Source organism: Mirounga leonina, unplaced genomic scaffold (genome assembly GCF_011800145.1).
Source record: "Mirounga leonina isolate KUSES-001 unplaced genomic scaffold, KU_Mleo_1.0 Mir_128, whole genome shotgun sequence".
Taxonomy (NCBI): domain Eukaryota; kingdom Metazoa; phylum Chordata; class Mammalia; order Carnivora; family Phocidae; genus Mirounga; species Mirounga leonina.
Genome location: NW_023270320.1, coordinates 2,387,959 through 2,413,013, shown reverse-complemented (window position 1 = coordinate 2,413,013; position 25,055 = coordinate 2,387,959). Strand labels below are relative to the sequence as shown.

General features: G+C 49.7%; 1 protein-coding gene across 2 annotated transcripts; it reads right to left on the bottom strand.

Annotated features, from left to right (window-relative positions):
• Nucleotides 1-1,109: 1,109 nt before the first annotated feature.
• PLAT (plasminogen activator, tissue type) lies at nt 1,110-24,688 on the bottom strand. 2 transcript variants are annotated; one of them, XM_035003952.1, is made up of 14 exons: nt 24,580-24,688; nt 13,315-13,412; nt 12,407-12,449; nt 10,383-10,520; nt 9,918-10,028; nt 9,218-9,392; nt 8,455-8,546; nt 7,067-7,241; nt 6,455-6,540; nt 4,897-5,092; nt 4,646-4,782; nt 4,346-4,486; nt 3,305-3,471; nt 1,110-2,010 (listed from the first exon to the last, which is right to left on the bottom strand). In XM_035003952.1, the coding sequence occupies exons 2-14, from the start codon at nt 13,375-13,377 to the stop codon at nt 1,852-1,854; spliced, it is 1,683 nt and encodes a 560-aa protein (XP_034859843.1). In that variant the 5' UTR covers nt 13,378-13,412; nt 24,580-24,688; the 3' UTR covers nt 1,110-1,851. The 2 variants fall into 2 exon arrangements, with proteins under 2 accessions (XP_034859843.1, XP_034859842.1); XM_035003951.1 differs by lacking the exon at nt 24,580-24,688 and adding an exon at nt 17,187-17,525.
• Between the last annotated feature and the right edge of the window lie 367 nt (nt 24,689-25,055).

Sequence of the window (25,055 nt, the reverse complement as noted above, 5' to 3'; positions counted from 1 at the left end):
CTCCAGGAAACTGCTGCATATATCCAACAGCAAGCCCCCTCAGATTTATTCTTGGATCTGGGGTGGCAGTGGTAACAGGAGCTGCAGCTCTAGTTAAGAAAGTAGCCTAGGAGAAGCAGAAAGCAGCATCCTGAAGTAACATACTAGTGTGGACTGGTCTGGGAATTCATGTTTTTTTTTCTTTTAAGTTTTATTTATTTAAATAATCTCTACACCCCTCATGGGGCTCGAACTCACAACCTCGAGATCAAGAGCTGTATGCTCTTCTGACTGAGGCAGCCAGGCGCCCCACGGTCTGGGAGTTAATTCTTTCAGACAACAGGGAAGGAAAATGGAATGGGAAGAAAACGGCCAATACTAGCTTCAAGGTCGTGCTTCTGTTCTTCGTACCCTCTTGCTTCTCCTTTCTACTACCTCGCTTGTGGCCCACGGAGTCTGCATACCCAGTCGGCTTTCATTCCATCCCCCTCAGGGTTCTTTTTCCCCGGGGCATGCTCTGTTCGTTACTTCTCTTACGCACAAGCCCCAGTGGCTCCCTGTTGCCTCTAGAATTAAGTCCAAAACTCAGTTTGGCATTCAAAGCACCATAATCTAAGTTCCTACCCACACTCTTCATGACCTTCACTTCCAACAACCTGTACAAAATCCTTCCCCATACTCCCACCGCCCTTTTTCCTCTCCAGATCTCTATATTTCCATGCAGTGACATTCCTGGTCTCAAGGATGCCTTGCCCACACCTCCTCCCCACCAGTCCAGATCTCGCCCAATTTTTGAAGGCCCTACTTGTTTTTCCTTAAGATTCCCTCATACTTCCTGCAACTGAAAAGTAAAAGTTTCTCTCTGCCGTTTTTGTGACCCGTCTCTGTTCTACCTGGGTATTTCTTTATCTTATTTTCCTGTCAAACCGAGAACTGCCTCCCTCCCCCTTTTTACTGTCTGCAGCACCTAGCATGTTGCCTTGTATGCAGCGAGTATTCTGTATATTCCAAATGAATGAAAGGAAATACTTGAGATGATTTTTAAAATGTGACCATGAGTAACAAGAATAAATGAGCTGTGAGATACTGCAAGTGTAACAAAATTATCCCACTCTGATTTGGGAAAATACGTGAAAAATAATCTGAATTTATTATTTCAGCACAGTATAATACAGGGGCGTGACAACAAAGTAAAAACTAAAATGGATTGATATAAATATACTAAAGCCTAGTTTACCAGTTACTAAAATGATACAAGTCTCCTGTTTTATTATAAAGAAAAAAAGATTTACACTATACACAAAAAGATTTCCTTCCAAGAGCTGTAAAGTGGAGAAAGGGAAAAGCCAAATACTTGATTTAAAAGATGGTGTTGAGAAACATGACCTGGCCAGCCAGCCCATCCCTTATTAGGAGGCGCCTGTTGGGCTTCCTTGTGACTATAGACAGACATTCCATTTCTAATGCAATCCTTCCTTCCTGAAGGATCTAGTTACTTTTTTACTATTGAGACATGCTTTTATCTTTGTGGTCCCATTTCCAAAGCTGCTCGTGGTGACAGATCAGGAGGTTGGGTTTCTCTTCTCCCTCTCTTCTGCCTTAGATGGTGGTATTCCAGGAGGGGTTGGCGTTATCTGTCTTCTCGGCTGACAAACTATATTCTGAAATCAGATCTTAACCCCTGAAAACTTCTAAAATGGGAAGTACCTATTAAAACCTATCCTCTCCCCTCTCCTATGGGTTCCCCCTGCCCTGCCATCCACTTGTACTGTGTGATGGCTCAGCTCTATAAAGAAGCACTCCGCCTTAGTGTGTCTTCTGAAGTAGAGGAAGTAGGGTCTCCCGTGATTTCAGGGAACTGGATGTCCTTGGTCACAGTTGCATATTGTTTTGAATCCAGTCTAGGTAATTAATAACCTTGGTATATATACCAGGAACATCTTTCTGCCCACAGCCAATGCCCCAACTGATGATGCCAACCAGAGTCATGCGGTTGTCCTTCATACACACCAAGGGGCCACCTGAGTCACCCTGCAATAGAGAGAACAGGTTAGTTGTTTGCAAAAAACGCAGACTCTTTGCGGGGCGGGGGGGGGGGGGGGGTAGTTAGGGTTAATATCTGTAGTGCTAATTGTTGTCTTATTCAAAATTCAGAGAGGGAAATTTTTATCTCGATGATCTTGATCCTGTAGACAATTACGCTGTATCTACATTGCAAAGTAGAATTGAGATAATTGCTCAGATATTTCAGGCCACAACCCTCCTTTTAACTCTACCACTTACTAGCTGTGTGGCCTTAGGCTAACTATGCTTCAGTATTCTTATCTCAAAGATAGGGATCATACTATCTACTGTATGGGAGGTTGTTATGGGAATTAATTGGGAGAAAGCATGACATTTTGTAAAACTCTTGGTAAATGTTGGCTGTTATTGTCTTACTGAATCAAAATGATCTCGTTTTTGCTTTTAACTTGAAGCTTACAGATCATGGTTTCACTTTACATACAACCTTTTTATGACTGTTGAGCTAGGGGTACAGCTGAGGTTTCTGAAGAAACCATTCAAAAAGAGACAAAGGTTGTCAAGGAACTGAAGGGAAAATGCTGATATGATTTACCTTATAAGAACAAAGCCCACAAAGTCTTCAATGGAAGAGCCCTGCTTCCCTCTTTTTGTTTCCCCTCTAACCCCCAGCCCCTCGATGGAGAGCTTGGCACACTGTAGGCTCGAAAATGTCTCATCAGTAATGGGGCCTTGGTTATATTTCGGTCCTAATACCACCGTTGGTGTGTGTCCCATGCCAGTGCCCTGTTTTCATGAGATAGAAGTACCGACTCTGACAGAGAGCCTGACATAGTTTGCTTTCCCAGGCGAAAAACCTCATATTAGGGCTGATATGAGTTCTTAAAACTTCTTTCTCACAAATCATCTGGGTCATACTCCCCGGCAAGCTGCAGCTTCTCCTCCCCACCCCTACATGGCGGACTCCAATTCTCCAGCCCCTCCAGAAGTCAAGAATTGCTTCGTTTGTGTTGCTTTACCCATCACTTCAATAGTTGATCAATTGCCTGGGCTTACAGGAAACCCTGAATCAGGTGGAGTTTCCGGTGTAGACATTGGGGACATTTCCTGCAGTTTAGATTTCTTAGGTTTGGGTAACTTTGATCTCTCTCCGATTGTGTTATTTTGTTGAGGCCCTCATCTAGAATCTCTAGCACCTCACCAAAATGAACGCATCCATTCGGGCTATAACTTTTGTCTTGCTTAGGAACCTGTGGGCCGAGGACCACTTTTCCCCTCAGGTGGGCGAGACCCCCGTGTCTACCTGGCAGGCATCATGCAGGTTTGCCTGGTTCCCGCCACTTCGCGTGTCTCCGGCGCACAGCATGTTGTTCGTGACGGTTTTGTTGAACAGATGCTGTGATGTGCAGCGGCTGGCCGGGTACAGCCTGACATGAGCCTCCTTCAGCCGCTCAGAATAGAAAGGAGAAGCTGAAACAGAGAAGGGAAGATAGCTGACCGTTTTAGGGAAAGTTATTTGTAAACCTTTTAGAAGGAGGAAGCCGACGTTTCTAATAATGGCTAACTTGGATCCAGCTTTCAGATCGATGAGGCTGAAGCCTACGAAATATTGTCAATATCGTTTTGACCGACAAAACCAGCTCTTTTATAGAGGTTAGCCCATGGTTTCTCAGGAGCAGCGCTACTGACATTTGGGGCCAGATCATTTTTTTGAGGGGGGCTGTCCTGTGCACTGCAGGTATTTGGCAGGTCCCCTCGCTTCGACTCACTAAATGTTAGTATAAACCTCCATCCTGAGTTGTAACAAGCAAAAATGCCTCCAGACATGGCCATTGTGTTCTGGGGAGCAAAAACACCCCAGCTGAAAACCACTGGCTTAACCTACTATCATTCAATTCTCATAATCTAAGGAGGTAGGCAATTCTACCCCCATGTGACCAGTGAGGGGGCCGAGGCTCGGAGCCGTGTAACATAAAAACCCGTCCTGGGTCCCACCGCTACAAGGTGCAGATCTAGGGTGTGGACTCGGGCCTGCATGAACAGAGAGGCGCAAGAGCCGCATACCCTCATCACCGGCCTCCACTTCTTATCAGAACCTTCCTGCGATCTTAGGCCCTTCGAAGAAGCACTTGTACTTTTCACCCCTTTCTTGACCTGCACAGTGACCCCGAGAGGTGGGGCAGGCAGACGTTGGTTCTCGGTCTGCAGGGAACTTGCCTACATTTACACAGCGTCAGTGCCTGAGCCAGGGCTAGAACTTTCTCATGACTTTTTCCTCTCAATAACTGCACGCCCCGCCATCCTGCAGACAGACAGGATGGGGCCGAGACTTCCTTCCACTTACACGCCTCATGCTTGCCGTAGCCAGACAGCTCGCATTCTGTCCAGTCGGGCAGCAGCAGGTTGGCCTCGGGGAGACACACGGTGCGGACGGCGTCGCTCTCCTGGGCGCAGTGTAGCGACTCCGACTTCAGTTTCAGCAGGACTGGGAGGAGAGCGAGAAGAGAATAAGCCCCATGCGATGCTCGTCTGATTGGAGGGGAGGAAGATGAAGAGAGGGCGAGGGTGTGGAAGGCCGAGGTGTGGATGCACATGGGTGGGTGTGTGTCGTGTCATCCGGAGCAGGGGGCATAGGACATCTCACCAATATCGTTGTTGTAAGTGTCGCCATCAAATTCCTCATGGATGATGTATTTTTCGACTTCAAATTTCTGTTCCTCCTCTCCAGGGACCTCTCGGTATGTTCTGCCCAAGACCACCCTAAGGTGGTGGGCATCGTACCTAATGGAGAAAGAGCCTTAGGACATGCTGCTCGCTGTGAGGCTTCTTCTAACGGGCCCCGGTTTCAAGGCCTCAAAGTCTAGGGAGACTGACTGGGTTTTCTGAAGTCCCTACCTCTCCTGGAAGCAGTGGGCAGCGGACAGGACCCAGCAGGAACTGATCAGTATTCCCCCACAAAAAAACTTCTCTCCTGGTGACCTCCTGCTCTTGACAAAGATGGCGGCCTGCCACGGATGGGACGTGATGTCTGTGTAGAGTCCTCCCTTAATGCGAAACTGCGGCTGCTTGTACTGTCTCTGACCACAGGTGGCTGGGAGAGGAAAGCACAGAGAAGGGAGATCAGACCTGCGGTCCTTGGGTGAGTTCCTTGAGCACCTATCTTGGTTTCCCCTCTTGGAACCCCGAGTTTCCACAGGCTTACTGCTTGTGTCCAGGCTACACAGAGGGACAGAACAGTGTCCGCGCTAACGAAAACCACAGCTCTCATCTGTTGGGTACATAGTGCACACCGACCACTGCACATACACTATCTTTAACCCTCACAACACTGAACTTCAGAGAGGCTGGGAAATTTTTGCCCAAGGTCACAGCGGCCCCCGGATTAGAACCCAGATTTGTCTGACTCCAAATGGGATCTTTCTGCCATGCTTCATTACCCCCCGTTTTCTCCTGCACCCGCCTCCTGGCTTCAGAAATAACGCGGCCCTGCAGCTCCCTCCTGGAGAATGTCTACCCTGTTTCTTTTCCATCTACTGCACCCTGTCCATCCTTCAAGGCCTAGGTGAAATCCCACCTCCTCATGGAGCTTTCTTCACACACCCAACCCACCGGCTCCGAGCGGGCTCACCGGTACTGCTCAGGGAGGACGCACCATGCATGGCCTTGGTTGTGAGTCCACTGGTAGTTTGTGTCTTACCTGCCCAGTTAGGTACTATGTTCCTTGAGAAACATTCTGGCTAATATGTGTGTTCACAGGAATGGACTAATACTAATCTATTCTCAGACAATTTCTAAACTAAAGTTTTTTAGCAAAATGTGCCAACTTGAATTTCCTCTCCGTCTTCCACTCCCTCCACCCACCCAGGTCCCCTGTGTGAAACGGGCTCTGTGAGAAAGGCTGGAAGAGTTCACAGCAGAAGTAGCAGCTGTGGGGTCAGAGGACGTGGGATCAGACCCGGGCTCTGCTACTCGGAGCCCAGTGAGCTTGGGCAGGCCATGTGACTTCTGAGCTGGTTTCCTCATCCAGAAACCGAAGACAGGAAGACTGCCTCTCACCACACTGTCAGGAGAACGCTATGAGAGCACTTTGTTATCTAGGGAGCCGTATACGTGAGCTATCCTCCTCCATGCTCACCATGACCTCATCATCGATCATTAATAAAGGCATCTGGAGAGAGAAGTTCAGAGCCTAATGAATTCTAAGAGAAACTGGCCGTTCTTCTCTTCCGTTTTGCCCCTCTGCGTCACCCTCGTGCATGAGAAGTGAACACCTGCCCAGAGAGTTGTCATCCCGCCATTGCTTCAGTCATGGAGACTCCCCCACCAAGGCCTTCCTGAAAATCTGGGAGCTACACAGTCTGAATCAGACAGCTGTGAGGACACAGGAAGTGGCGGAGGGAATGGTCAGTAAGGGGGGCTGGGCAGTGGGAGGTGGCCAAGGGCCAGCCCTTACAGCACTGGGGCACGTCACAGTATTCCCACGTCAACTTGCGGTCCTTCAGCACGTGGCACCAAGGCTTGGCATCCCCATCTGGGTTCCTAGATGGTAAGAGAGTTTAAGGTTTTCAAGCACATCAGAAGCCACGTGAGAGCAGGAGGAGGCTCAGTAAACCAATGGCAAAACAATGAGCTGGGAAGGAGGGGCCTGAGTTCTGAACTTGGCTCTGTGCGAGATCTCACCAGAGGAAAACAACTTTAATTTTGTTTTTCTATCAGCAACACAACATTCCCCTCTCACAGGGATGTTGGAAGGGACTGTGAGCTGTGCTGTGAGGACAGTCTTGTGATTCCCTGGGAGAAAGGAGCCAGACAAGAACAGAACCGATGAGGACTAAGTGGCTATGGGACAGTACCTCGAACGTGGGATGTGGGCTGACAAACTGGTGAACTTCCCTCTTTATAATAGGTGTTATTCTAGCGAGTGAATGGGTGTGACTAGAGAATACCCATGGTTCCTTCCCACCCACTGGGTCTTTCATGTAACTTGAGGCATGAAATCTCCTACCCCACGTCCCAGTGCTGCCTTCTGCCCAGACATGAACCCCACAGACCCGGTGCTACGTACCGGCAGTGATTGTGGTTGCCCAGGCCCAGGGCCTGAGAATTGGTCCTCCACGCTGTGTAGAACTTGCCTTTTAGGACTATGGAATTCCACTGGAGGCAGGAGGCACCAGACGTAGTGCGGCTGTAGGTGCCACGGTATGCTAACCCTTTACCAAAGTAGCAGTCCTCATTTTTTTCTGGAACAGAAGAAATCTCAAACTGAAACAAAACCAATTAAATGCTACAGCAGGCGAGTCGGGGTTTGCAGCAGGCCCTGAGCGGGGCTGCTGGCCTGAGAGGATGAAGGCAGTTAGCCTGCCCATAGGAGGGAGGAGACACCATCCCGCTCCCCTCTTTCCTCCTCCTTCAAGGCCTTTGACATAGGGATGGTAAATGGCTTTCAGTTGGGGGGCCAACTTTCATCGGTTGGATGCGGCTGCCTGGTTTGCTGTGTTGAGAGATTCCGAGGGTTTGTTCACGTTCGGCAGGAAGGGTCTATGCCCAGTTAGTAGCGATTATTGCTGGAGCTGCTTTGAAAGTAACTGGGGGTTTCCTTACTTATACTTGACAGGTTGTGCAAAGCAGAGTTCTTCAGTGGAGGGACACGTCAGAGGCCCCAGTTTCTCAGATTTTGTCTGCAGTGCTCTGAAGGGTTTGTTGGGCTTGAGCAGGAAGAGAGCATATGGACCTATGGATGCTGCCTATTTTCACCGATTTGCCCCATTTTAGCCTCCTTTCTCCCCATTTGAAACTGGCAGAGTGTACCACTATAAACAGCATAATTAAGGCGATCTTTAACGCCACCTAGACTAGTGAGTCCCAATTTACTGATCCTGGGAGGGGAGAGGATGCTTTAGAATTACTATAAAGAGTCCTCAAATTCACAGGTATGTCAGATTTACCTGTAGGCAGAAGGCACATTATTATTGTATATGAATATTTAGAACTTTAAAACACATGTTTAATACTATTGGGATATCATTATTTGTAAAAGCACCACAGAGTTCATAGTGCTTTTTTATAATTTAGTATTTTTGAATTTGGAAAATCTTCTCATATTAAACATCTTAAAGAGAAAGAGACTGAGAAAAAGGCCCATCAATCACAAAAGGGAGCATCCCCATTCATCCTCAAAAGGACCGGAAAGCACCAATGCAGCCCCCCTTCTCCTCTGTACATGAGGAAATGGGGGGCCCGGGGGGTAAAGAGGCCAGCTCAAGGTCCAACCGCTAGTTAGAGGCCAGGCCCGGGTGAGGACCTAAGTCTCCTGACTTTCTTCCCTCTGCAACCAAAATGATGAACCACCAGCCCACTCCTTAGTCTCCTCAGTTGTAGAAACACTATCAGCTTGGTTGTCCTAGGCTCTACTTCCGGGGACGCTGCCCGGGAGGGTGGGCAAGCAGCACTTACCCTCGGGGCAGGCTGGCGTGCTGCAGAACTCACTGCTGTACTTGCCCGCCTTGAAGACGTAGCACCAGGGCCTTGAGTCCCCGTCCGGGTTTCTGAAAAAGCAGCCAGGGAAGGCCGGGGGAGGTGACAAGTGAAGCCTCCCTCTGAGACCCAAAGACTTTGCATCCTCTTCCAGGGAAAAGGTCAGTGCACTTTCGGCGGTCCACCGGGGAGCTGGCTCATGCTGGGTGGAAGTATGACTTAGCTACCGTCTGCGTTCTGAGACTAAGTATGCTTTAAGGAGGTGTGCACAGAAGCCATGTTGACAAGGGCTGGCCTGTGGTGTTTAGTTTTATGGGTTAACTTGGCTCTAAGTGCCCAGTTATCTAATCGAACGCTAATCCAGCTGCCGCCGAGAAGAGATTTTGTAGCTAGGGTTAACAGCCGCAATCAGCGGACCTCAAGTAGAGGAGATTATCCTGTATCATGTGGCAGCCTCATCCAGCCTGCGGAAGGCCGTCGGGGCAAAAGCTGGGAAGACCTCTGCCTCCAGACCGCGACAGCAAAGCCCGTGTGAGTTCGCAGCCCGCGGGCCTGCCCACAGGCTCCAGACGGGCCAGCCCCGCGCCCCCCGCGCCCCCCACGCACGTCGCTGCATCGGTAGAGAAGGCGCCCGTTCTGTTTCCGTGGAGCCCGCCGCCTGATGAGCCCCCGGTGGTGTCCCCAGCTGTGGCCGCTCCTCCCCAGCGGGAAGCGAGCTCACGCGGGAAGGGGGGCCCCGCACCTGCAGTAATTGTGATTCCCGAGGCCCAGCTGGATGGCGTTGGGCCTCCGGCCCGAGTAGCGCTTCAGGGCCAGCACGCTGCTGTTCCAGTTCACACACTCGGCCCCGCTTTCCGCGGTGCTCCACGTGCCCCTGTAGGTGATACCCTGGTCCTTGTAGCACGTGGCACTGGCATCTGATTGACAACAGGACACATGGGGCACCTGGGTGGCTCAGTCATGATCCCGAACTCCCGAGATCGAGCCCCGCCTCAGGCTCCCCGCTCAGCGGGGAGTCTGCTTCTCCCTCTGCCCTTCACCCCACTCATGCTCCCTCTCTCTCTCAAATAAATAAATAAAATCTTTAAAAAAAGAGAGAGAAAACAGGACACGTGACGCCTCCCATGTGCATTCCCCCCTCTGCCATTTAGTTTTCCAAAGGGGTTTCACGTCTGCTCTGGCGTCACCCCAAACCAGCGAGGCAGGCTGGCTGCTGAAGCTTCTGGGGCGCAGGAGGTACACGGGGTGGCCAGGCTCCCCCAGGCAGACCCCAGCTTGGCACCCAAGGCTCTGCCCGCTGCGCCCAGCACTCTGGCTTCCTAACGGACCCTTGGAGGACCCTTCCCTGTCCCCACCCCGCCCCCGTCACCACACACTTCCTCTCCTTTCTGGGAAGACCTGGGATTCTGGCCCTCTTCTCACACCACCCACCCACCACTCACCTATTTCGCAGCGTTTCCCCAAAAAGCCTTCAGGACACTCGCAGACAAAATCTGAGAAGTAGAGAGCCTGCCGACACGCCCCGTCATTGAAGCACCTCTGTTCGCTGCAAACTGTCAAGGACAAACAAGGAAGCCCCAATCACTTTCACAGCAGTTCCAAGGATAACAGGGGTTAGGATCTGAGGAGTGAGCTCCGCCTGCCAGGCACCAGTCTCGGCGGTTGACAAAAGGAGCTATCTTTTCCCTTGGCAAACCGTGAGGTAGGTGCGCCCATTCTCCCCATTTGACGGAGGTGGAAGCTGAGGCCAGGCGGAAGTCGAGGGCCCCAGGTCAGTCTCACTCTCTGGCTCAGCGCCTCCACCTTAGCCTGAGGCCCAGCACGCCCAGAACCTCCATCTGAAGTTGCGCCCCGCGGGACCGGCGACACACGGGGCGTGGGCCGGAGAGCGGGGCGCGCGTACGTACCCCTGACGGGCACCGAGTGGCAGTGCGCGCGGCCGGCCATGCAGCGGCAGTACTCCACGCGGTTGCCCCGCAGGCCCGGGCGCAGCCACGCCTCGCTCTGCAGGTACAGCGTCTGCGTCTTCTCGTCTCTGCAGCTCACTAGAACGAGGGACAGGCGGCCTCTTGAGGGCACGATCCCCAAACGCTGCCGCCCCACCGCGGGTCCTTCTGAGAGTCCCTCACTCACTTGTCATACAACCCACCCTTCATCCCTTCCCTGCTCCCGGCCGGAAGACAACACACACCTGCGAATCTGTCACCAAAGACCGCTTCTATTGTTCTTCCCTGGCGGGGCCCTCATCTCGGAAGAATTTATCAAAATGCATTTACTAAGTAATACTCTACTTTTTCATTATATTTTATGTTTTTATTTATTTTTTTAAAGATTCTATTTCTTTGAGAGAGAGAGAGGGTGAGCAGGAGTGGAGGGGAGAAGCAGAGGGAGAAGGAGAAGCAGGCTTCCCGCCGAGCAGGGAGCCCGATGTGGGACTCGACCCCAGGATCCTGCGATCATGACCCGAGCCGAAGGCAGATGCCCAACCGACTGAGCCACCCAGGTGCCCCTAATTTTTCATTTTAATTCATCAGAAATATGCACACGTATATAATTGCCTACCAGAGTTATTGATCCACATGAGTGTTACCACACTGAAATGACACATTGCTAGCCCAAAAGAAAGAAAATTCACACCTTAGTCTGTGTGGGGAATGTGCTGCTCTCACTAGTATCTTTGATATAATGAAAACGGTCTAAGTACTCACACTGATATTCTAGCCCTCTTTGCCTCTCTGTTTGCAAACCAGAATGCCAACTTAAGAAATCTTCAACTTTTCATGAATTAAAGAAGTGACACATGCTCATTGTAAATAATACTGTTGTTTCTTTTGAGGGTCCCCTGGGGCCAGGATACCGTTGTCGGAAATGCTGTGCTATCCAACAGCAAAGGCATTAAGAGTTGCTTTATGGGTGAATAGCGTTGGGGCGCCTGGGTGGTTCAGTCAGTTAAAGCGTCTGACTCTCGGTTTTGGCTCAGGTCATGATCTCAGGGTCTCAGACTGAGCCCCATGTTGGGCCCTCTTGAGCCTGCTGAAAATTCTCCCTCTCCCTCTGCGCCTCCCCCCACCCTGCATGTACGTGGGTGTGTGCGTGCGTGTGTGTATATGCGTGTACACTCGCGCTCTCGCTCTCTCTCAAAAAAAAAAAAGTTACAGCATACTTCCGCTTTAAAAGAGGTATTGCAAAGCCTTCCAGAGCCAAAGGAACTAGGTCATGAAGGACAAGAAATGAGGGTCCTAAATTGGTAGCTTTAGACGTGAAGCTGGGCCCAAGAGTTCTTCCAGCCAGAGTCAAGACAATCTGGCTGCTAGCATGTTTTATTTTTGGAATCCTACCTAATGCTCATGGCGATTTCCTCAGGTTTCTAGAGTCGACTCTAGAGCGAAAGGTCTTTCCACACCTGTGGAACTTCTGTGAGGTAACCCAGGTTCGTTACTCCAGTTTTACCAACCAGAAGACGTGGAAGCACGGAGGTGGCAGTTAACAAGATGCCAGGTGGACTCTGGCGGGATGGGGCTCACAGCCCAGAAAAGGACCCTGGAGGACCAGTGCCTGGCCTCGGTGTGGCCTTGGGCCAGTCGCTCAATCTCTGGCTCTGTCTTGTCACCTGTGTAACAGGACTTCGGGCCCCTGGGCTGGCAGGCTCCCACCAGCTCTGTGACCCTCTGACAGCCGGACTCCTTGAGGGCACGCCTGTTCCTGTCCTCTCACAACCTGGCCTCAGCTAACTAGGTGAATGAGTAAGGGCTGGGGGGTGACGCAGGCATCTTTACGGAATGACCCAGCAAAATTTCACCTTCACACAGCTTACATAAGCTGGGTGTGGTGGAAGATAAATCCGCGACAGCGCCTAGGGCACCCTGAGTTCCTAAACCCTGACTCTGCTTCCTGCTTCCATAGACCCCCTTCCACCTCAGCTTCACCTTACCTCTGTAAGATCTGGCTCCTCTTCTGAATCGGGTGTGGATTTCCTGCAAAGCAACCAGCGGTGGAGGAAGGATCAGCCCATGCTGGGCGTGTTAGGAATAAACGTGGTTGATCTAGAGCCCGCGTACACACCCCCAGTCAGATGCCACCTGCCCTGAAGATTCCCCCTCGGGTAGCCGGCCCCAGGTGCAATGTCCACTTCTTGCCTTCTTTTCTAATTCGTCCTCCCCTTCTAGAAAGAGCAATGCTGCCAAAATAGCTTTCTGAGTGATGAAAATCTTTAATACCTGTGCTGTCCAATACCGTAACCACTAGTCACGTGTGGTGACTGAGCACTTGAAATGGGGCTAGTGCGACTGAACTGAATTTTTAATTGCATTTAATTCTAAATTTAAATAGCCACAAGGGGTTAGTGGAGTTGTAGCCCCGCTCCATCCCCTCCAACTCTCTCCTCTAAAATCTCACTGTGCAGGTACTGCTCATCGGGCCCTCCATGGTGCCCTTGCTCGCTGGGCGTTTTTAGAGAGCATGTCCGTAGTATGGCTTCCATCCCAAGTAGATAGTAAGCAGCCTAGGTCAGCTTGCCAGCTTCCATGGCTCACGGCTTGTGCACCATCTTTTTTAGATGCTTTATGGATGAATTCAAACACATCCTTTAAAAACAGCTCCAAAGAAGGCAGGCAGTAGCAGTGGAATAGGATTAAGTACTATTTGCCCAAGTCAGAAGAACTGCCTAGGGTTCTGCACCCGGAACCCTGAATCCTGAGCATCCTACAGAGAGAGGAGTGTGTGCACTGCGCTCCGTAACTGCTGACCTCTGCACTCTGACAGAACCCCACTTTGGGGCTCCTGAGTCCATTGAGGGGACACGGGCTCGAGGCTCGGGGCAGACCTGAACTGCCCTCCTACCTGGCTGGACAAGGTGAGGGCTGCTCCACAAAGCAGCAGGACGCACACCAGCTCTCTCCTCATTGTAGTCACTGTTCCTTCAGAGTGTCCCTTAAATTCTGGAAGAGGAAGGGGGAAAAAAAACTTTATCGTGTGATCGAGAGATCAAGGAGTATGGAAAGGTCAAGAACCTAGGACTTGATCATGGCCAGTCCCTCCAGCATCAGCTCCCATGGATGCCTGGAAGATGTTTTTGAAGATTTTATTTATTTGACAGAGAGATAGAGAGCACAAGTAGGCAGAGGGAGAGGGAGAAGCAGACTCTCCACTGAGCAGGGAGCCCAACGTGGGGCTCGATCCCAGGATCCTGGGATCATGACCTGAGCCGAAGACAGACCTTAATGGACTGAGCCACCCAGGTGCCTCTGGAAGACATTTTTAATTGTATATATTTTTTATTGTGGTAAAATACATCAAAGTTGACCATCTTAACCCTTTTTATGTGCACAGTTCAGTGGCATTAAGCATGTTCACACTGTTATGCAAGCATCACCACCACCCCTCTGCAGAACTTTATTATCTTCCCAAACTGAAACTCTGCACCCAATAAACAGTAACTCCCCATTCCCCTGGCAACCACCAGAAAGTAGAATGCTTTCTGTCTTTATGCCTATGATGACTCTCTAGGTTCCTCATATAGGTGGAATCATAAGAGTACGTGTCCTTTTGTGACTGGCTCATTTCACTTTGCATACTCTTCTCAAGGTTCATCTATGTGGAGCCATGTGTCAGAATCTCCTTTTTTTTTTTTTTGTAAAGTAGGCTCTACACCCAGCATGGAGCCCAACGTAGGGCTTGAACTCATGACCCTGAGATCAAGACCTGAGATGAGATCAAGAGTCGGAAGCTTAACTGACTGAGCCACCCAGGTGCCTCCAAATCTCCCTTTTTAAAGCTGACTGAGATTCCGTTGTCTGTATAGACCACATCTTGTTTATCCATTCATCCATCAATAGACACAGGTGGCTAGATCGTCTCGCCCAGAGTTCTCTGTGGGCTGAATAGTGAGACCATCCCTGGTGCTTCTTGGCAGCCCAGGGACCCAGTGTCCCAGTTTGGTTTGCTCAAAGTGAGTTCCTGCCCTGGGGTCAACTAGGTGGAACCACAGAAATGTCCCCTCTGAAACTTTTTCAGAGGACACCACAGGGATTCTACGGCCGGCACCTCGCAGAGCCAACTTACCTCCGATAATCTCGGTTCTTGCGCTTAGAACTTCCACGCCTCCTTGTCCCACACAGGAAATGCTCCTCTGCCCCAGCTCTCACCCCTCCCGCCCCCCACTGCTCCCTTGGAAGGTCTGTCTCTTATTTTATAGACAGGCCCAGCAAAGTGCAAATTGGCAGAGAGGAACAGAGGCATCTGGCTTTTGGTCTTTAGACTCAGATCTTCCTGGACTCCAAATTCCCAGTTTCCCCAGTGATCTTGCCCTCTGCAGCTTAAACTAGGTTAGTTGGTCGGAGTGTTATTTTGTGGTCTGGTAGGCCCACTCACTCCTTTGTCCACAAGAATTAAATCAGGGCATTTCTTCCCTTGACTCATTTCCCTTCAGTCACAACAACTTTGGGTCCCACCCCTCCCCCATCGCAAGGATCCTCAAGGGCCCTGTCAGATCAGAGGCTTCCAAAACTCTCATCCTGGCCTGGCTCTGGCCCCTTTGTTTCTTTGCAAAGAACTTCCCTGTTGGAAGTGCCCATGCAGTCACTGGCCACAGGCCCCCCTCGGAGCAAGGGTAAAAAGAGAGGGTGAGTGGGGGGTGCAAGGACTCTATGCCCCACTGCTTCTTCTGGGGCTGCTGGGGACAAGCAGGGGAGGGCAAATGGAGCCGGGGACGAGGGGAGGGAGCAGCAGGGGCTGGCTGACAGGATTCCAACGAGAAATAGCAGGCAAGGCTCAGAGGGGCAGCTTGCCAACCAGCACAGCCCGGCCCCACCTCCCTCCCCCATTGTGAAGGAAACAGAAAGAAGGCAGGATCTAATCTGCCTTTGTTCTAATTTGGAGTGCCAAGGCCCCCCCACTGGGCAGGGGGCCACGTAGGGTGTGCTCTTTGGGGGCCTTTTTCTCACTGGGAGGAGGAAGCTTGCTACTGCTCACAGGCTTCTTGAAGTTTCAGAAGAGAGCAGTGGGGAGTTGAGCCCATCGGAAACAAGAGCACTTGGTGGAATCTTCTGGTCACAGGGAACTGCTCTGGATTTCTTTTTCAAAATTTCCCAAAACCCCTCTTAAATTTCCCTTCTTAATTTCATCCCATTTCCTATAACCTTTTAAAATAGATCTTGTTAAATGCACTGCCCCTCTTCCTCCAGATGTTAATCCTGTTTCACATATGCATATAGACTGTCCCATCCTTTATTATCCTGGCCAAGCCTTGAGGTAGCTCTCGGGGATTTTATGAAGAAATTCTGAAGCAATGAATGAGTAAATGAGCCACCCATCAACAAGGAACTTGAGCACTGCCTGCCAAACCAACCAGCCCTTTCAATAAACTCGTTAGCCTAAGCCCCCAGTGCGGGGCGGGGTGGGGGTTGCTTTTTTTTTTTTCCCCTGGATGCCCACCAAGACAGTTTTATTTCAAGAATTCAGGGTCCTAAAAAAAAAAAAAAAAAAAAAAAAAGAAGGACCTCTGGGTCCTTCTAACTGGAACACAATTCTAGATGCTGGAACATTGCCAAGTGAGAAGTGCGGTATCAACACATTTGCATTCCCCGGACAAATGGGGGCGGGGACCAGATGGGGAGGCGGAGCAGGACTTAGGGCTTCCATTGCGGCTCCCACAGCTGCCTCATGTGAAAAGCCTTGGTAACTGAGGGGCGTAAGGGGCAAAGGAGTCTATTTTTGTCTTCTGCTCTGGGGAGAGTGCGAGACAGTCTCTGTTCTGTCAGTCCTTACCTTCCTCCACTTTTTGGGGCCCTGCTGGGCCTTGAGCCGATCCAGGGACAATCTCAAACAAGGCCATAGCTCCATCTCGCTGCACAGAGGCAATGAGAGCATCTGGACAGGCTGAATGGGGTAGGAGGATGACAAAGAAATGAGTCATCCCGCCAGCAGACAAACAGTGCAGTCCAAAGACAAGGGAGAAGGAAGAGAGGAGGAAAAAATGTGTCCTTATTTTGCCTTCATTAAAGTGGGTGTAGAGGTCTGGGGGCAGCACCTGGACAAAGAACAAAGTGAATACCAGAAACAGGGACTCGGACTCCAGGTGCGTGGGGCCAGCCAGTGCCAGGACAGGCTCCTGGGGGTGAGGAGGGTGGGGGGTGACATGTGTGGAGTAAGTATAAGGCCTTCTAGGCTCATTCTATAAATACAAAGATGACTTGTTATTTTTTTTCTGTGTTCTCTTCCTTCTGCTCTATTTCATAGTTTCCCAGAGTCAGAGAACAAAAAGCAAGAAAAGAAGGAAGAGGAAGGAAGGAAGGAAAGTAGGAAGAAAGGAAGGAAGAAGGAAAACCACCAGGATGTCTCACTTTAGTTAGACTGGAATCTGAATCACTGAAAACATCGCTGTATGAGGGTAACGGTGGAATGGCCATAAGGCCTGTGGTCCCCAAGATCCTGGGGCCCCAGCACGGGCAGGCCCACGCTAGCACACAGAGTTGATTTCAGCAGATTTGCAAAAGGCACCCTCTCTGGTGGATGGAGTTCAGCAGACACAGAGCTTGGCAAATTGACAAAGAATCTGTGCAAATTAAAAAACAACTACAACAAAAGCAGGACACAGGGCCTGGCAAATAAAGCATGGCCTGGATTTCAAGGATGCATGGGCAGGAATCCTTGTGCGGGACCCAGCCTGCACGTCTGCGTGTGGAAGCTTCATCTGCTTCCAGAGCATCTCTGACCTTCTGTCTGGAAGCTGCGTTGGGTCCTGCCGGCGACGGCACTGGAGTGGCTCTGTTCCCTGGCCCCTCTGAACGGCCATGAGTGATGACTGTTCTAGAGAAGAACAGGAACAATGCACTGGTAACCAGGGAGGGGATTACTCTGCTAGAGCCAAGGAAGTGTGCCCTTGTGGCCGAGAAATCAATGGTCATGCTAGCCAGAACCTCAGGGTTTGTTTCTGCAGTGGTAACGTGGGGGAATGCTGACTGATGGGCACCCATTCATAGCTGTGGAGTCTGCACTGGGTGAGGCCGCTGGAACGGCAGCAGGACCGCTGGAGGCAGGACCGGGGGAAAGTACATGAACCATTGTTGCAGTGCCTTTAGATGGTCCTTTTTTTTTTTTTTTTAAGATTTATTTCTTTGAGAGAGAACGCATGCGTGCGCGCACGAATGCGGGGGGCTGAGGGAGAGGCAGAGGGAGGGAATCGCAAGCAGACTCCCCACTGAGCCCAGATGCAGGGCTCAATCTCGCAACCCTGAGATAATGACCTGAGATCATGAGGAGCTGCAGGCAAGAGTTGGACGCTTAACTGTCCTACTTTCTCCATCTTCCCCCTTAAAAATCTGCCCTCCGGGGATGGAACCGGGGGGGGGGGGGGGCTCAGTCGGTTAAGCGTCTGCCTTCGGCTCAGGTCATGACCCAGGGTCCTGGGATCGAGCCCCACATCGGGCTCCTTGCTCAGTGGGGAGCCTGCTTCTCCCTCTCCCTCTCCCTCTGCTTGTGTTCTCTCACTCTCTCTGTCAAATAAATAAAATCTTTGAAAAAAAAAAGTCTGCCCTTCGGAAAGGGACCGATATGCTCATTCACACAAGGTTAGAATGACTGAGTAAAAATTGATATGCTGCCTTTCCCAAAAGCGCCTATATTTTGAGACATAAAATCAGCGACCAGGGATGCAAAACCAAGTGGACCGGACTCTCGAGGTTTCCTCCAGGGCTAACACACTGTGGTTTCTGCTGTTGTGAAAACAAATGATATAACGGGTATAAACTGTGAAACACTTAAAAATGCATATAAGTACTTTTATTTAAACACAACCACATGTGTGAAAGTGATCTGTAATAGAAGAACTGTACAAACACAGTCACTCAATCAAGTTCTGTGGTTCTAGATACAAACAATGCAATTGCCCCAGCTGGTATAGAACTCAAGGACTTGTAGTTTTTACTCTTGCCAGCAAGAAAAAGGCATAAATATGAGCAAGCTAGAGGAGACAGGAAATTGCAAGGGAAAGACAAAAGTACGTTGATACTATGATCAAATTTTACACTGTGTGCAAGGTTTGTTACCTTAATCTTTGGTAGAGGAGAGTCTCAGGTTATTATTGCTTTGCAAAGCTTCTCTCTGGAAATCTGAGTAAGAGAGAGTCGGTCTCCAAGAATACCAATATGTAAAGTGACTCATGGCTTTAAACAAACAACACCCTCCTTCCACCCCCCAACCACCGTGGCCCAGAATGAATGCCAACAAATTAGAAAAGAAATGGTCCAAGGCAGAACTCCTTGGAAGAGCAAAGGCATGTCACTAGAGTCGGGACAAGAGAGGGGGTAAGATGGCAGGAGGAGGCCTGCCCCACAGGTGGGGACCTCACGAAAGCTCACCTTTGTGGGTCCCAGATGGAGCCCAGGACAGGGGCCACTAGCCTCTTAGCCCCGGTCTTGCTTATACAGGTCCTGCTTTTTATAGAGGCCGTGCTCTCAGAATAAAAACCATTTTCAGAAACTGCCATCATGTAGGCAATTCTTAACTTTTCAATACTTAAATTTCTGTGTGTTAAGGTTTATTTTCTCTCTTCTTGAATAACGAGGGGACAAGAGAGGAAGAGTCTGTTTCTTACCTAATTTGATCCATTCCAATGAGGTGAAGAGAATAGCATCCTCTCCTAGCTCCCTCCCATCTCACTAGTTACTCAGGGCAGAATCCTCTCCAAAACACCTTCAAACCATAGGCGGATGACTTGTGTCTGAGTTGCATGAAATTAATCTGGCAACTCCAAAAACTCTGCACTGAGCACTGTCATCTACTCCCTGTCCACCCTCTGCTGGGTAATCCTGTTAGGAGGAAATAAGGGAGAGCTGGTTGTGGGTCTAGGAAAACAGAAACCCATCCTGCCTCCTTTTAGGATAAAAACAAAAGAAACCCTTTCCTAATAAACTTTTTACCCTGTGAAGAAAAAACAAGGTTCAACTGACAAACGCTCATGCAATTAGTCAGTGCAATAAAATGTTAAACCCAAAGGTTGAATTTAAACAACCCCTGCAATCTGATGTTAATCTAAAACAGTGTCTCGTGTTAGGCATAAAGGTAGTTCCTCGCGTTCCTTCCGCTCCCTAAAACCAACATCGCCACATAGCAATGAAATGCGCAATCCTTTGATAATTCTGCAGTTTACCTCCAGATTGCAACACCCATGAGTCAGAAAACTGATCAGAAGCTTTCCTTGTATCATTACTGAATGTATCCACGTTTTCCTGGGCTCGCAGGAAAGCGATGTTACAGTGTGTTTGAGAGAGCTGTATGTGGATTAATGCCCCTTGCTCCGCGGGCATTTGAGTACCTACCACTTACCGGGCAGAGTTTACAAAACCCTTTTACAACCCTTGAATCATTTAAGGCAATAGTATTCTCTTGTTTCTACAGATGAGAGAATCGAACTTCAAAAAAGCATAAGGGCCTTGGCCGTAAGGCAAGACACGTGGTGAGAGGTGGTGTCGGGACTCGAGCCGACACTTTCCACCACTCCTTCCTGTGTCCTGTTGCTGGACCGTAATGTTTTTAATGCGCTCAGAGCTGCTGTTTGGGAAGGGCAGCATGTCTCAGGGCAAGCGGCTTAGCCTCTGGAGTCTTCACTTCAAGTTCCATGACACAACCATGACACACAGGTTGTGTGTGGTTTCCTGGATTTTCTAATGGGCCAATCATTCCCACCTTGCTGAATTATTACAGCAATTAGAGAAGCAGCAGGCAAAGGCCCTATGACGCAATGGCCAGTGCACGGTAAGGTCAACCGTACTGACTGTCACAAGTGTCCTTCAATAACGGGAGCACCAAAATTAACAGCTTCTCCCTGGAAAAACAACCGAAAGCTACCGAGGCAGAAAGATGCTAACGTCTATGGGGTTCCCCATTGTGGTCAAGCATTAATACCCAAATACTGTTTCCTAGATCATGCGGACATCTTGTGATAACCTGCCACCAGATTCTTTACAACTGATATAAAAGCTCACGCCTTTCATTTACACACACAGACCAGTATTAACAGGAGCCATTAGTTCCTGGATATGAGGTGGTGTCCTTTATCCTATTTTGAATGTTTTTTTTTTTTTTTAATTTGCCTTTCCAGGACCTATTTACCTCAGGCCCACTCTGGACTCTCAGAGGAAGCCGGAATTAGCGCCCGAGACAGCTGGAAGATCAGGCTGTTGCTACTGATAGGCCCGTCTGATGAAGACCACGAGGATGTTTAAAAACCAGAGACATTAGGCTAGAAAAATAAGGAAACTGGAGCTTCCCAGAAAAAGAAAAAACAAAACCAAACTACTTCTCTTTTTCTCTACAGCCCAGGTGGCAGACACTGGCTCTTGCTACAAAATAAAGGCAAAATAAAACAAGTTTCTCTTTTCTATGAACAGGACAAAATGTGAAAAGCCAGCAGAGATCCAGCTGACTGGCGGTCTTTCTCTTTTAGATTACTCCTAGCAGGTTACTGGGCTTAGCTTCCCTACCTGTCCCCTACCTGCAGAGGCCTCAGCTGACATCAAGCTGTTCATGCAAAGTCTTCTCACAAGGGGGCTTGAGGGCCTCTTTGGGTGTCCTCCTGGGGGGCCATCTATCAGGTCCTCCACCCCCCCCCCCACCTCTCCTTCAAGCCCCAGCTCAGTCTAATTTCCTTCTTTCTTGAATTCATGGGCGAAGATTTAACAACTCTATGTAGTCACCATCAAACGTTTCCTGAGCCCCAACCACAGACCAGCACAGGCTCCACGGTGCAAAGACATTTATGTTCTATCCTCAAAACCTCATACTGTAGGCACAGGACAGACAAGTGATTAGGTGATCAGAGTACAGTGTGATCGGCGCTGTGGTACATGCAGGGAGGTAGGGATAGAAGGTGGAAATGCAGAGGAAGAAGGGGTCTTAGTAGAACGTGGAGGAGGGAGATCTAGTTCCCTCTTGTTGAGATAAGGGGCTGGTCAAGGTAGGCTTCCTGGCATTGGTCTTATATAACCTGCTGGTTGAACAAAATAAAGAGGTGTTCCGGAGAGTATATTGCCAAGAGGTGACCACAGCCTGGGGCCCAGGGTAATAGCAGCAAGCAGCCGGAACCCCTTACTCTTCAGCACGAACACCTGCCACTGGGCAAAGGAATAGGATTCACACACCCCAGGCTCTCCCTTCGAGGGCATCCCTAGGAGGAAATATGGTTCGGAAAGCCCGAAAGTTCCAAGGATGGAGGAGCCTTTGGGGCATGAGTTCAGTTTCAATTCCCTAATGTCTGGTTGTGAATTAGTGGAATATTTGTGACCACATAATAAACAGAAAAGGCTTTGAATAAAGGTATCTCAGTATCTAGGTTCAGCCTGACCTTGAAGTGGGTTACTTCAGAGGCTCAAGGGGGAATCAGGTTTTCCAGATCAGTCCCCAACCAACCTCTCCAAGCCTTGGATGCCTGCGTCAGGAGCATCACGTAAGCAAGCTGTGCTTGCCTGACCATGGGCCTGCTAGCCAAGAGTCACCCTCAGGATCGCGGCTGTTGGCATAGACGGTGCTGGGCAGCCGCAAAGGCCATGCAATTACATTAAGTTTTATAGGAAGAACAGCTAGTTAGTATTTCCTGGGTAATGGTAATAGGCACCAGAACTTGCCCAAGTCATCCCTTTTAAGAATGTTTATGCATTGCTTGCTGTGTGCCTAGCACCTGGTTCGTTTGCCCCACTGGCACACGTGTTATTTTTCAGGTGATCGAGAGGCTTGTCTGTCGCTCTACCCCCTTCTCCAGAAGTCAATTTCTCAGGCAGGAGAATGTACAAAAGATCGCCAAGAAAATATGCTCTTCTTATGTGTAAGTAGACAGCTAAGGCAGGATTAGGAGACTATGTGGCTGGACCTAGGGTTGGACCAGAGTGAATAACCGCTAAGATGCTTTCTAGCTCTGACTTTCTGTGAGTCTAAATTGTCCTCATTCTTTTATCTGGTTTGATTTCAGACTACCAGCTTTGTGAGCTGGTTGGCTTAAGATGAGGCTTATAGCCTGAAACTATGCACAGAATTTTTCTCCATGCAAAGCTAATGACCCAAAGAACGAATGAAGAGAATATTCTGGTCACTCATGGTCCATCCTAGCCATCTCATCAGAGCAGAGCTGAAATTCACTCACAGAAAGTAGAAATTTTATTCTGAGACTGCAGATGCACGGTGCCAAATAATCAAGTGAAATTGAACATTTCAACTCAACACCTAAATTCTTCCTCAGCACCAGGCACTCAGTATCCCTGAAAAGTGGATGGACTTTGAATTTGAACTGGAGCTAAGCTCACCACCATTCTTGTGAACCACGTTGCCCCCTCACCTGTCTGACTGAAAATAACCTGCATACATATTAGAAGCTTTGGAAATCCCGAAGCTGGCACCGCTCCTTCCAAATGATGATCTTCGTCAAAGGGCCCCTTCAGTGGCTCTAAAACCCCCTAACTAGAAAAGGTGCTGTTTGCAGATTAGTAACAGGCCTCCCCTGGACAGTAAGTTCCCCCGAATGCTCTGTGGTCCCAGCCAGTCATTTATAAAAGCGTTAGATGGGTACGGTCACTAGGTATGGCCGGGTTGCTGGTTACAATAGTTTGAAATGTACTGAGCATGTTGTACTCAACATGTACTCAACATGTTGGGACCCAGGAAAATAAAGCCGAGTCCCAGAATCTCTCCTCCATGAGCACAAATCACTGCTGTCCCTCAGCTGCTCCCTGGCTGTCGTCCCGTCCCTCCCCGCCCCCCACCCCGTGTGATGAAGCCACTGATGAGTAGCAGGCACCAGGAGTATCTGATCTGGGGCATCACAAAATAAACTGAGTTGGTCTTAGGGAATCTGGACAGAGACTAAGCCCAGGCAGAGGGGAGCTACCATTTATTCTTGATGAGATCCAGAGGTTTGAGGTTGGCATCCCTGAGAACACTTTAGGTGGAATAAATTGATGAGTGGTGTGGAGCTTTTTCTGTTTCAACATTCACAAATCCCTGCTGGTGCCCCGAGCCTGGCTGGGCTCTCACAGGAAGCACTCAGGCTGACCGTCATATATTGATTCTGGAGAAGTCAGCGTCTAGATCCCAGGATGAGTCTTCCTGCCCGTGGGCAAGAATTGCTAGGAAGTCCCCTTTGAGGGGACTCCGCTTACTAGTTATATTTGCAGAATTTGTTCATGGAATTGCAAATACACACACACATACACACAATTTTCTGTCATCAATCCACTGCAGGAGATCACCATTATTAATCCGACTTGACCACCAGGTAAGTCATCATTTCCACACTTCTTTGCATTTCAGTTTGTCACTAGTTAACCTGGGAGCTCAGCATGTTTTTCTACTTCCCTGGCTCCCTCCCAGGGAGGTTAAGAAAATAAAGATAATAACAGCGAAAATCTGGAAAGCTCTGATATGCGTCCTGCAGTTAGGAAGAAAAGCCATTGATGTTATTCTCCCCTCTGTAATTGAAAGTCCTTAAAGAGGACCTCATACTTGCACACTGGGCAAAAACTGACCAGTGGAGATGGGGGTAGGGGACATGGGGTAGATCAGAGGCCTTCTCTTTACCAGCACTTCCCACCTACTTAATCCTGCTCTGAGGCAAGGAGGCAAGTCGTGCACCGCTCTCTCCGCCCATCCCGCCCCATCCCCAGCCCCGGTTTCTTAATGGGCTCACTGAGGGAGGGTGGCAGCCCAGACACTGTGGACCCTCCAGGCTCTGATAGCCACAAATCCCGAAGGCAGTTGATTGCACGTTTTTTTGCCCTTTAGTCATGAGGGGCTCCCGTTGTCTCTTCAGAGCATTACTCTCTAATTCTTTTCACTTTCCCCTTTACTCTGCAGAGATTTCTTCTCCAACAAATAATCCCTCCTAATTCTCTCTTCCCCTGACCGCCCTCGCCCCTCCAAAATGCTTCAGCCCATCCCAATGAAATGCAGATACAAAAAGAAGGCTCCCTTTGGGCTCGGATTCTAGCTAATCCGCTTTTTGCCTGAATTACAAAGTCAGTCCCTCCTTAAGGCATTCCTCTATTGGCTCAGTTTGCCTGAAAGACTTTGAAGAGAGGCAGGAGGAGATGGACAGACAGGGAGGCACAGAATTCAACTTACCGCCACTGCTCGCTTTCCTTCCCTCCCTGGAGAGCTTTCTCTTCAGCCCGGGGCTCTTGCGGGACCTCAGCTCCAATCTCCTTGCACAGCTCCGGCCTGCTTTAAATTTCAAGGCAGGGGGTGGGGTCAGTGGCCCTGGGTGGGCGGGTTTCTCTGCAGCCGGAGAATGCCCAGTGGACAGGGCCCTGAGGGAGCCCAACGGGGCGGGCCTGTTTTTATAAAGAGGGGGAGGAAGTTTCTGATGGAAGCAGCACAGCCCAACCTGGTTTAGGGCCAGCCTGAGTATTCACAATCCTGATGTCATCAAATCACAGGAATTTGGGAGTTGGACGGAACCTTAACAATCATCTTCCTTTAAAGCCCTGGTCTATGACCTAAATGGGACCCTCGGTATCAGCTGGCTGTAAGCCTATCATGGAAAGAGGAATTTACAATTCTAAACAAATACAGACGAGGCCTCGAGGGCTTCTTCTGGA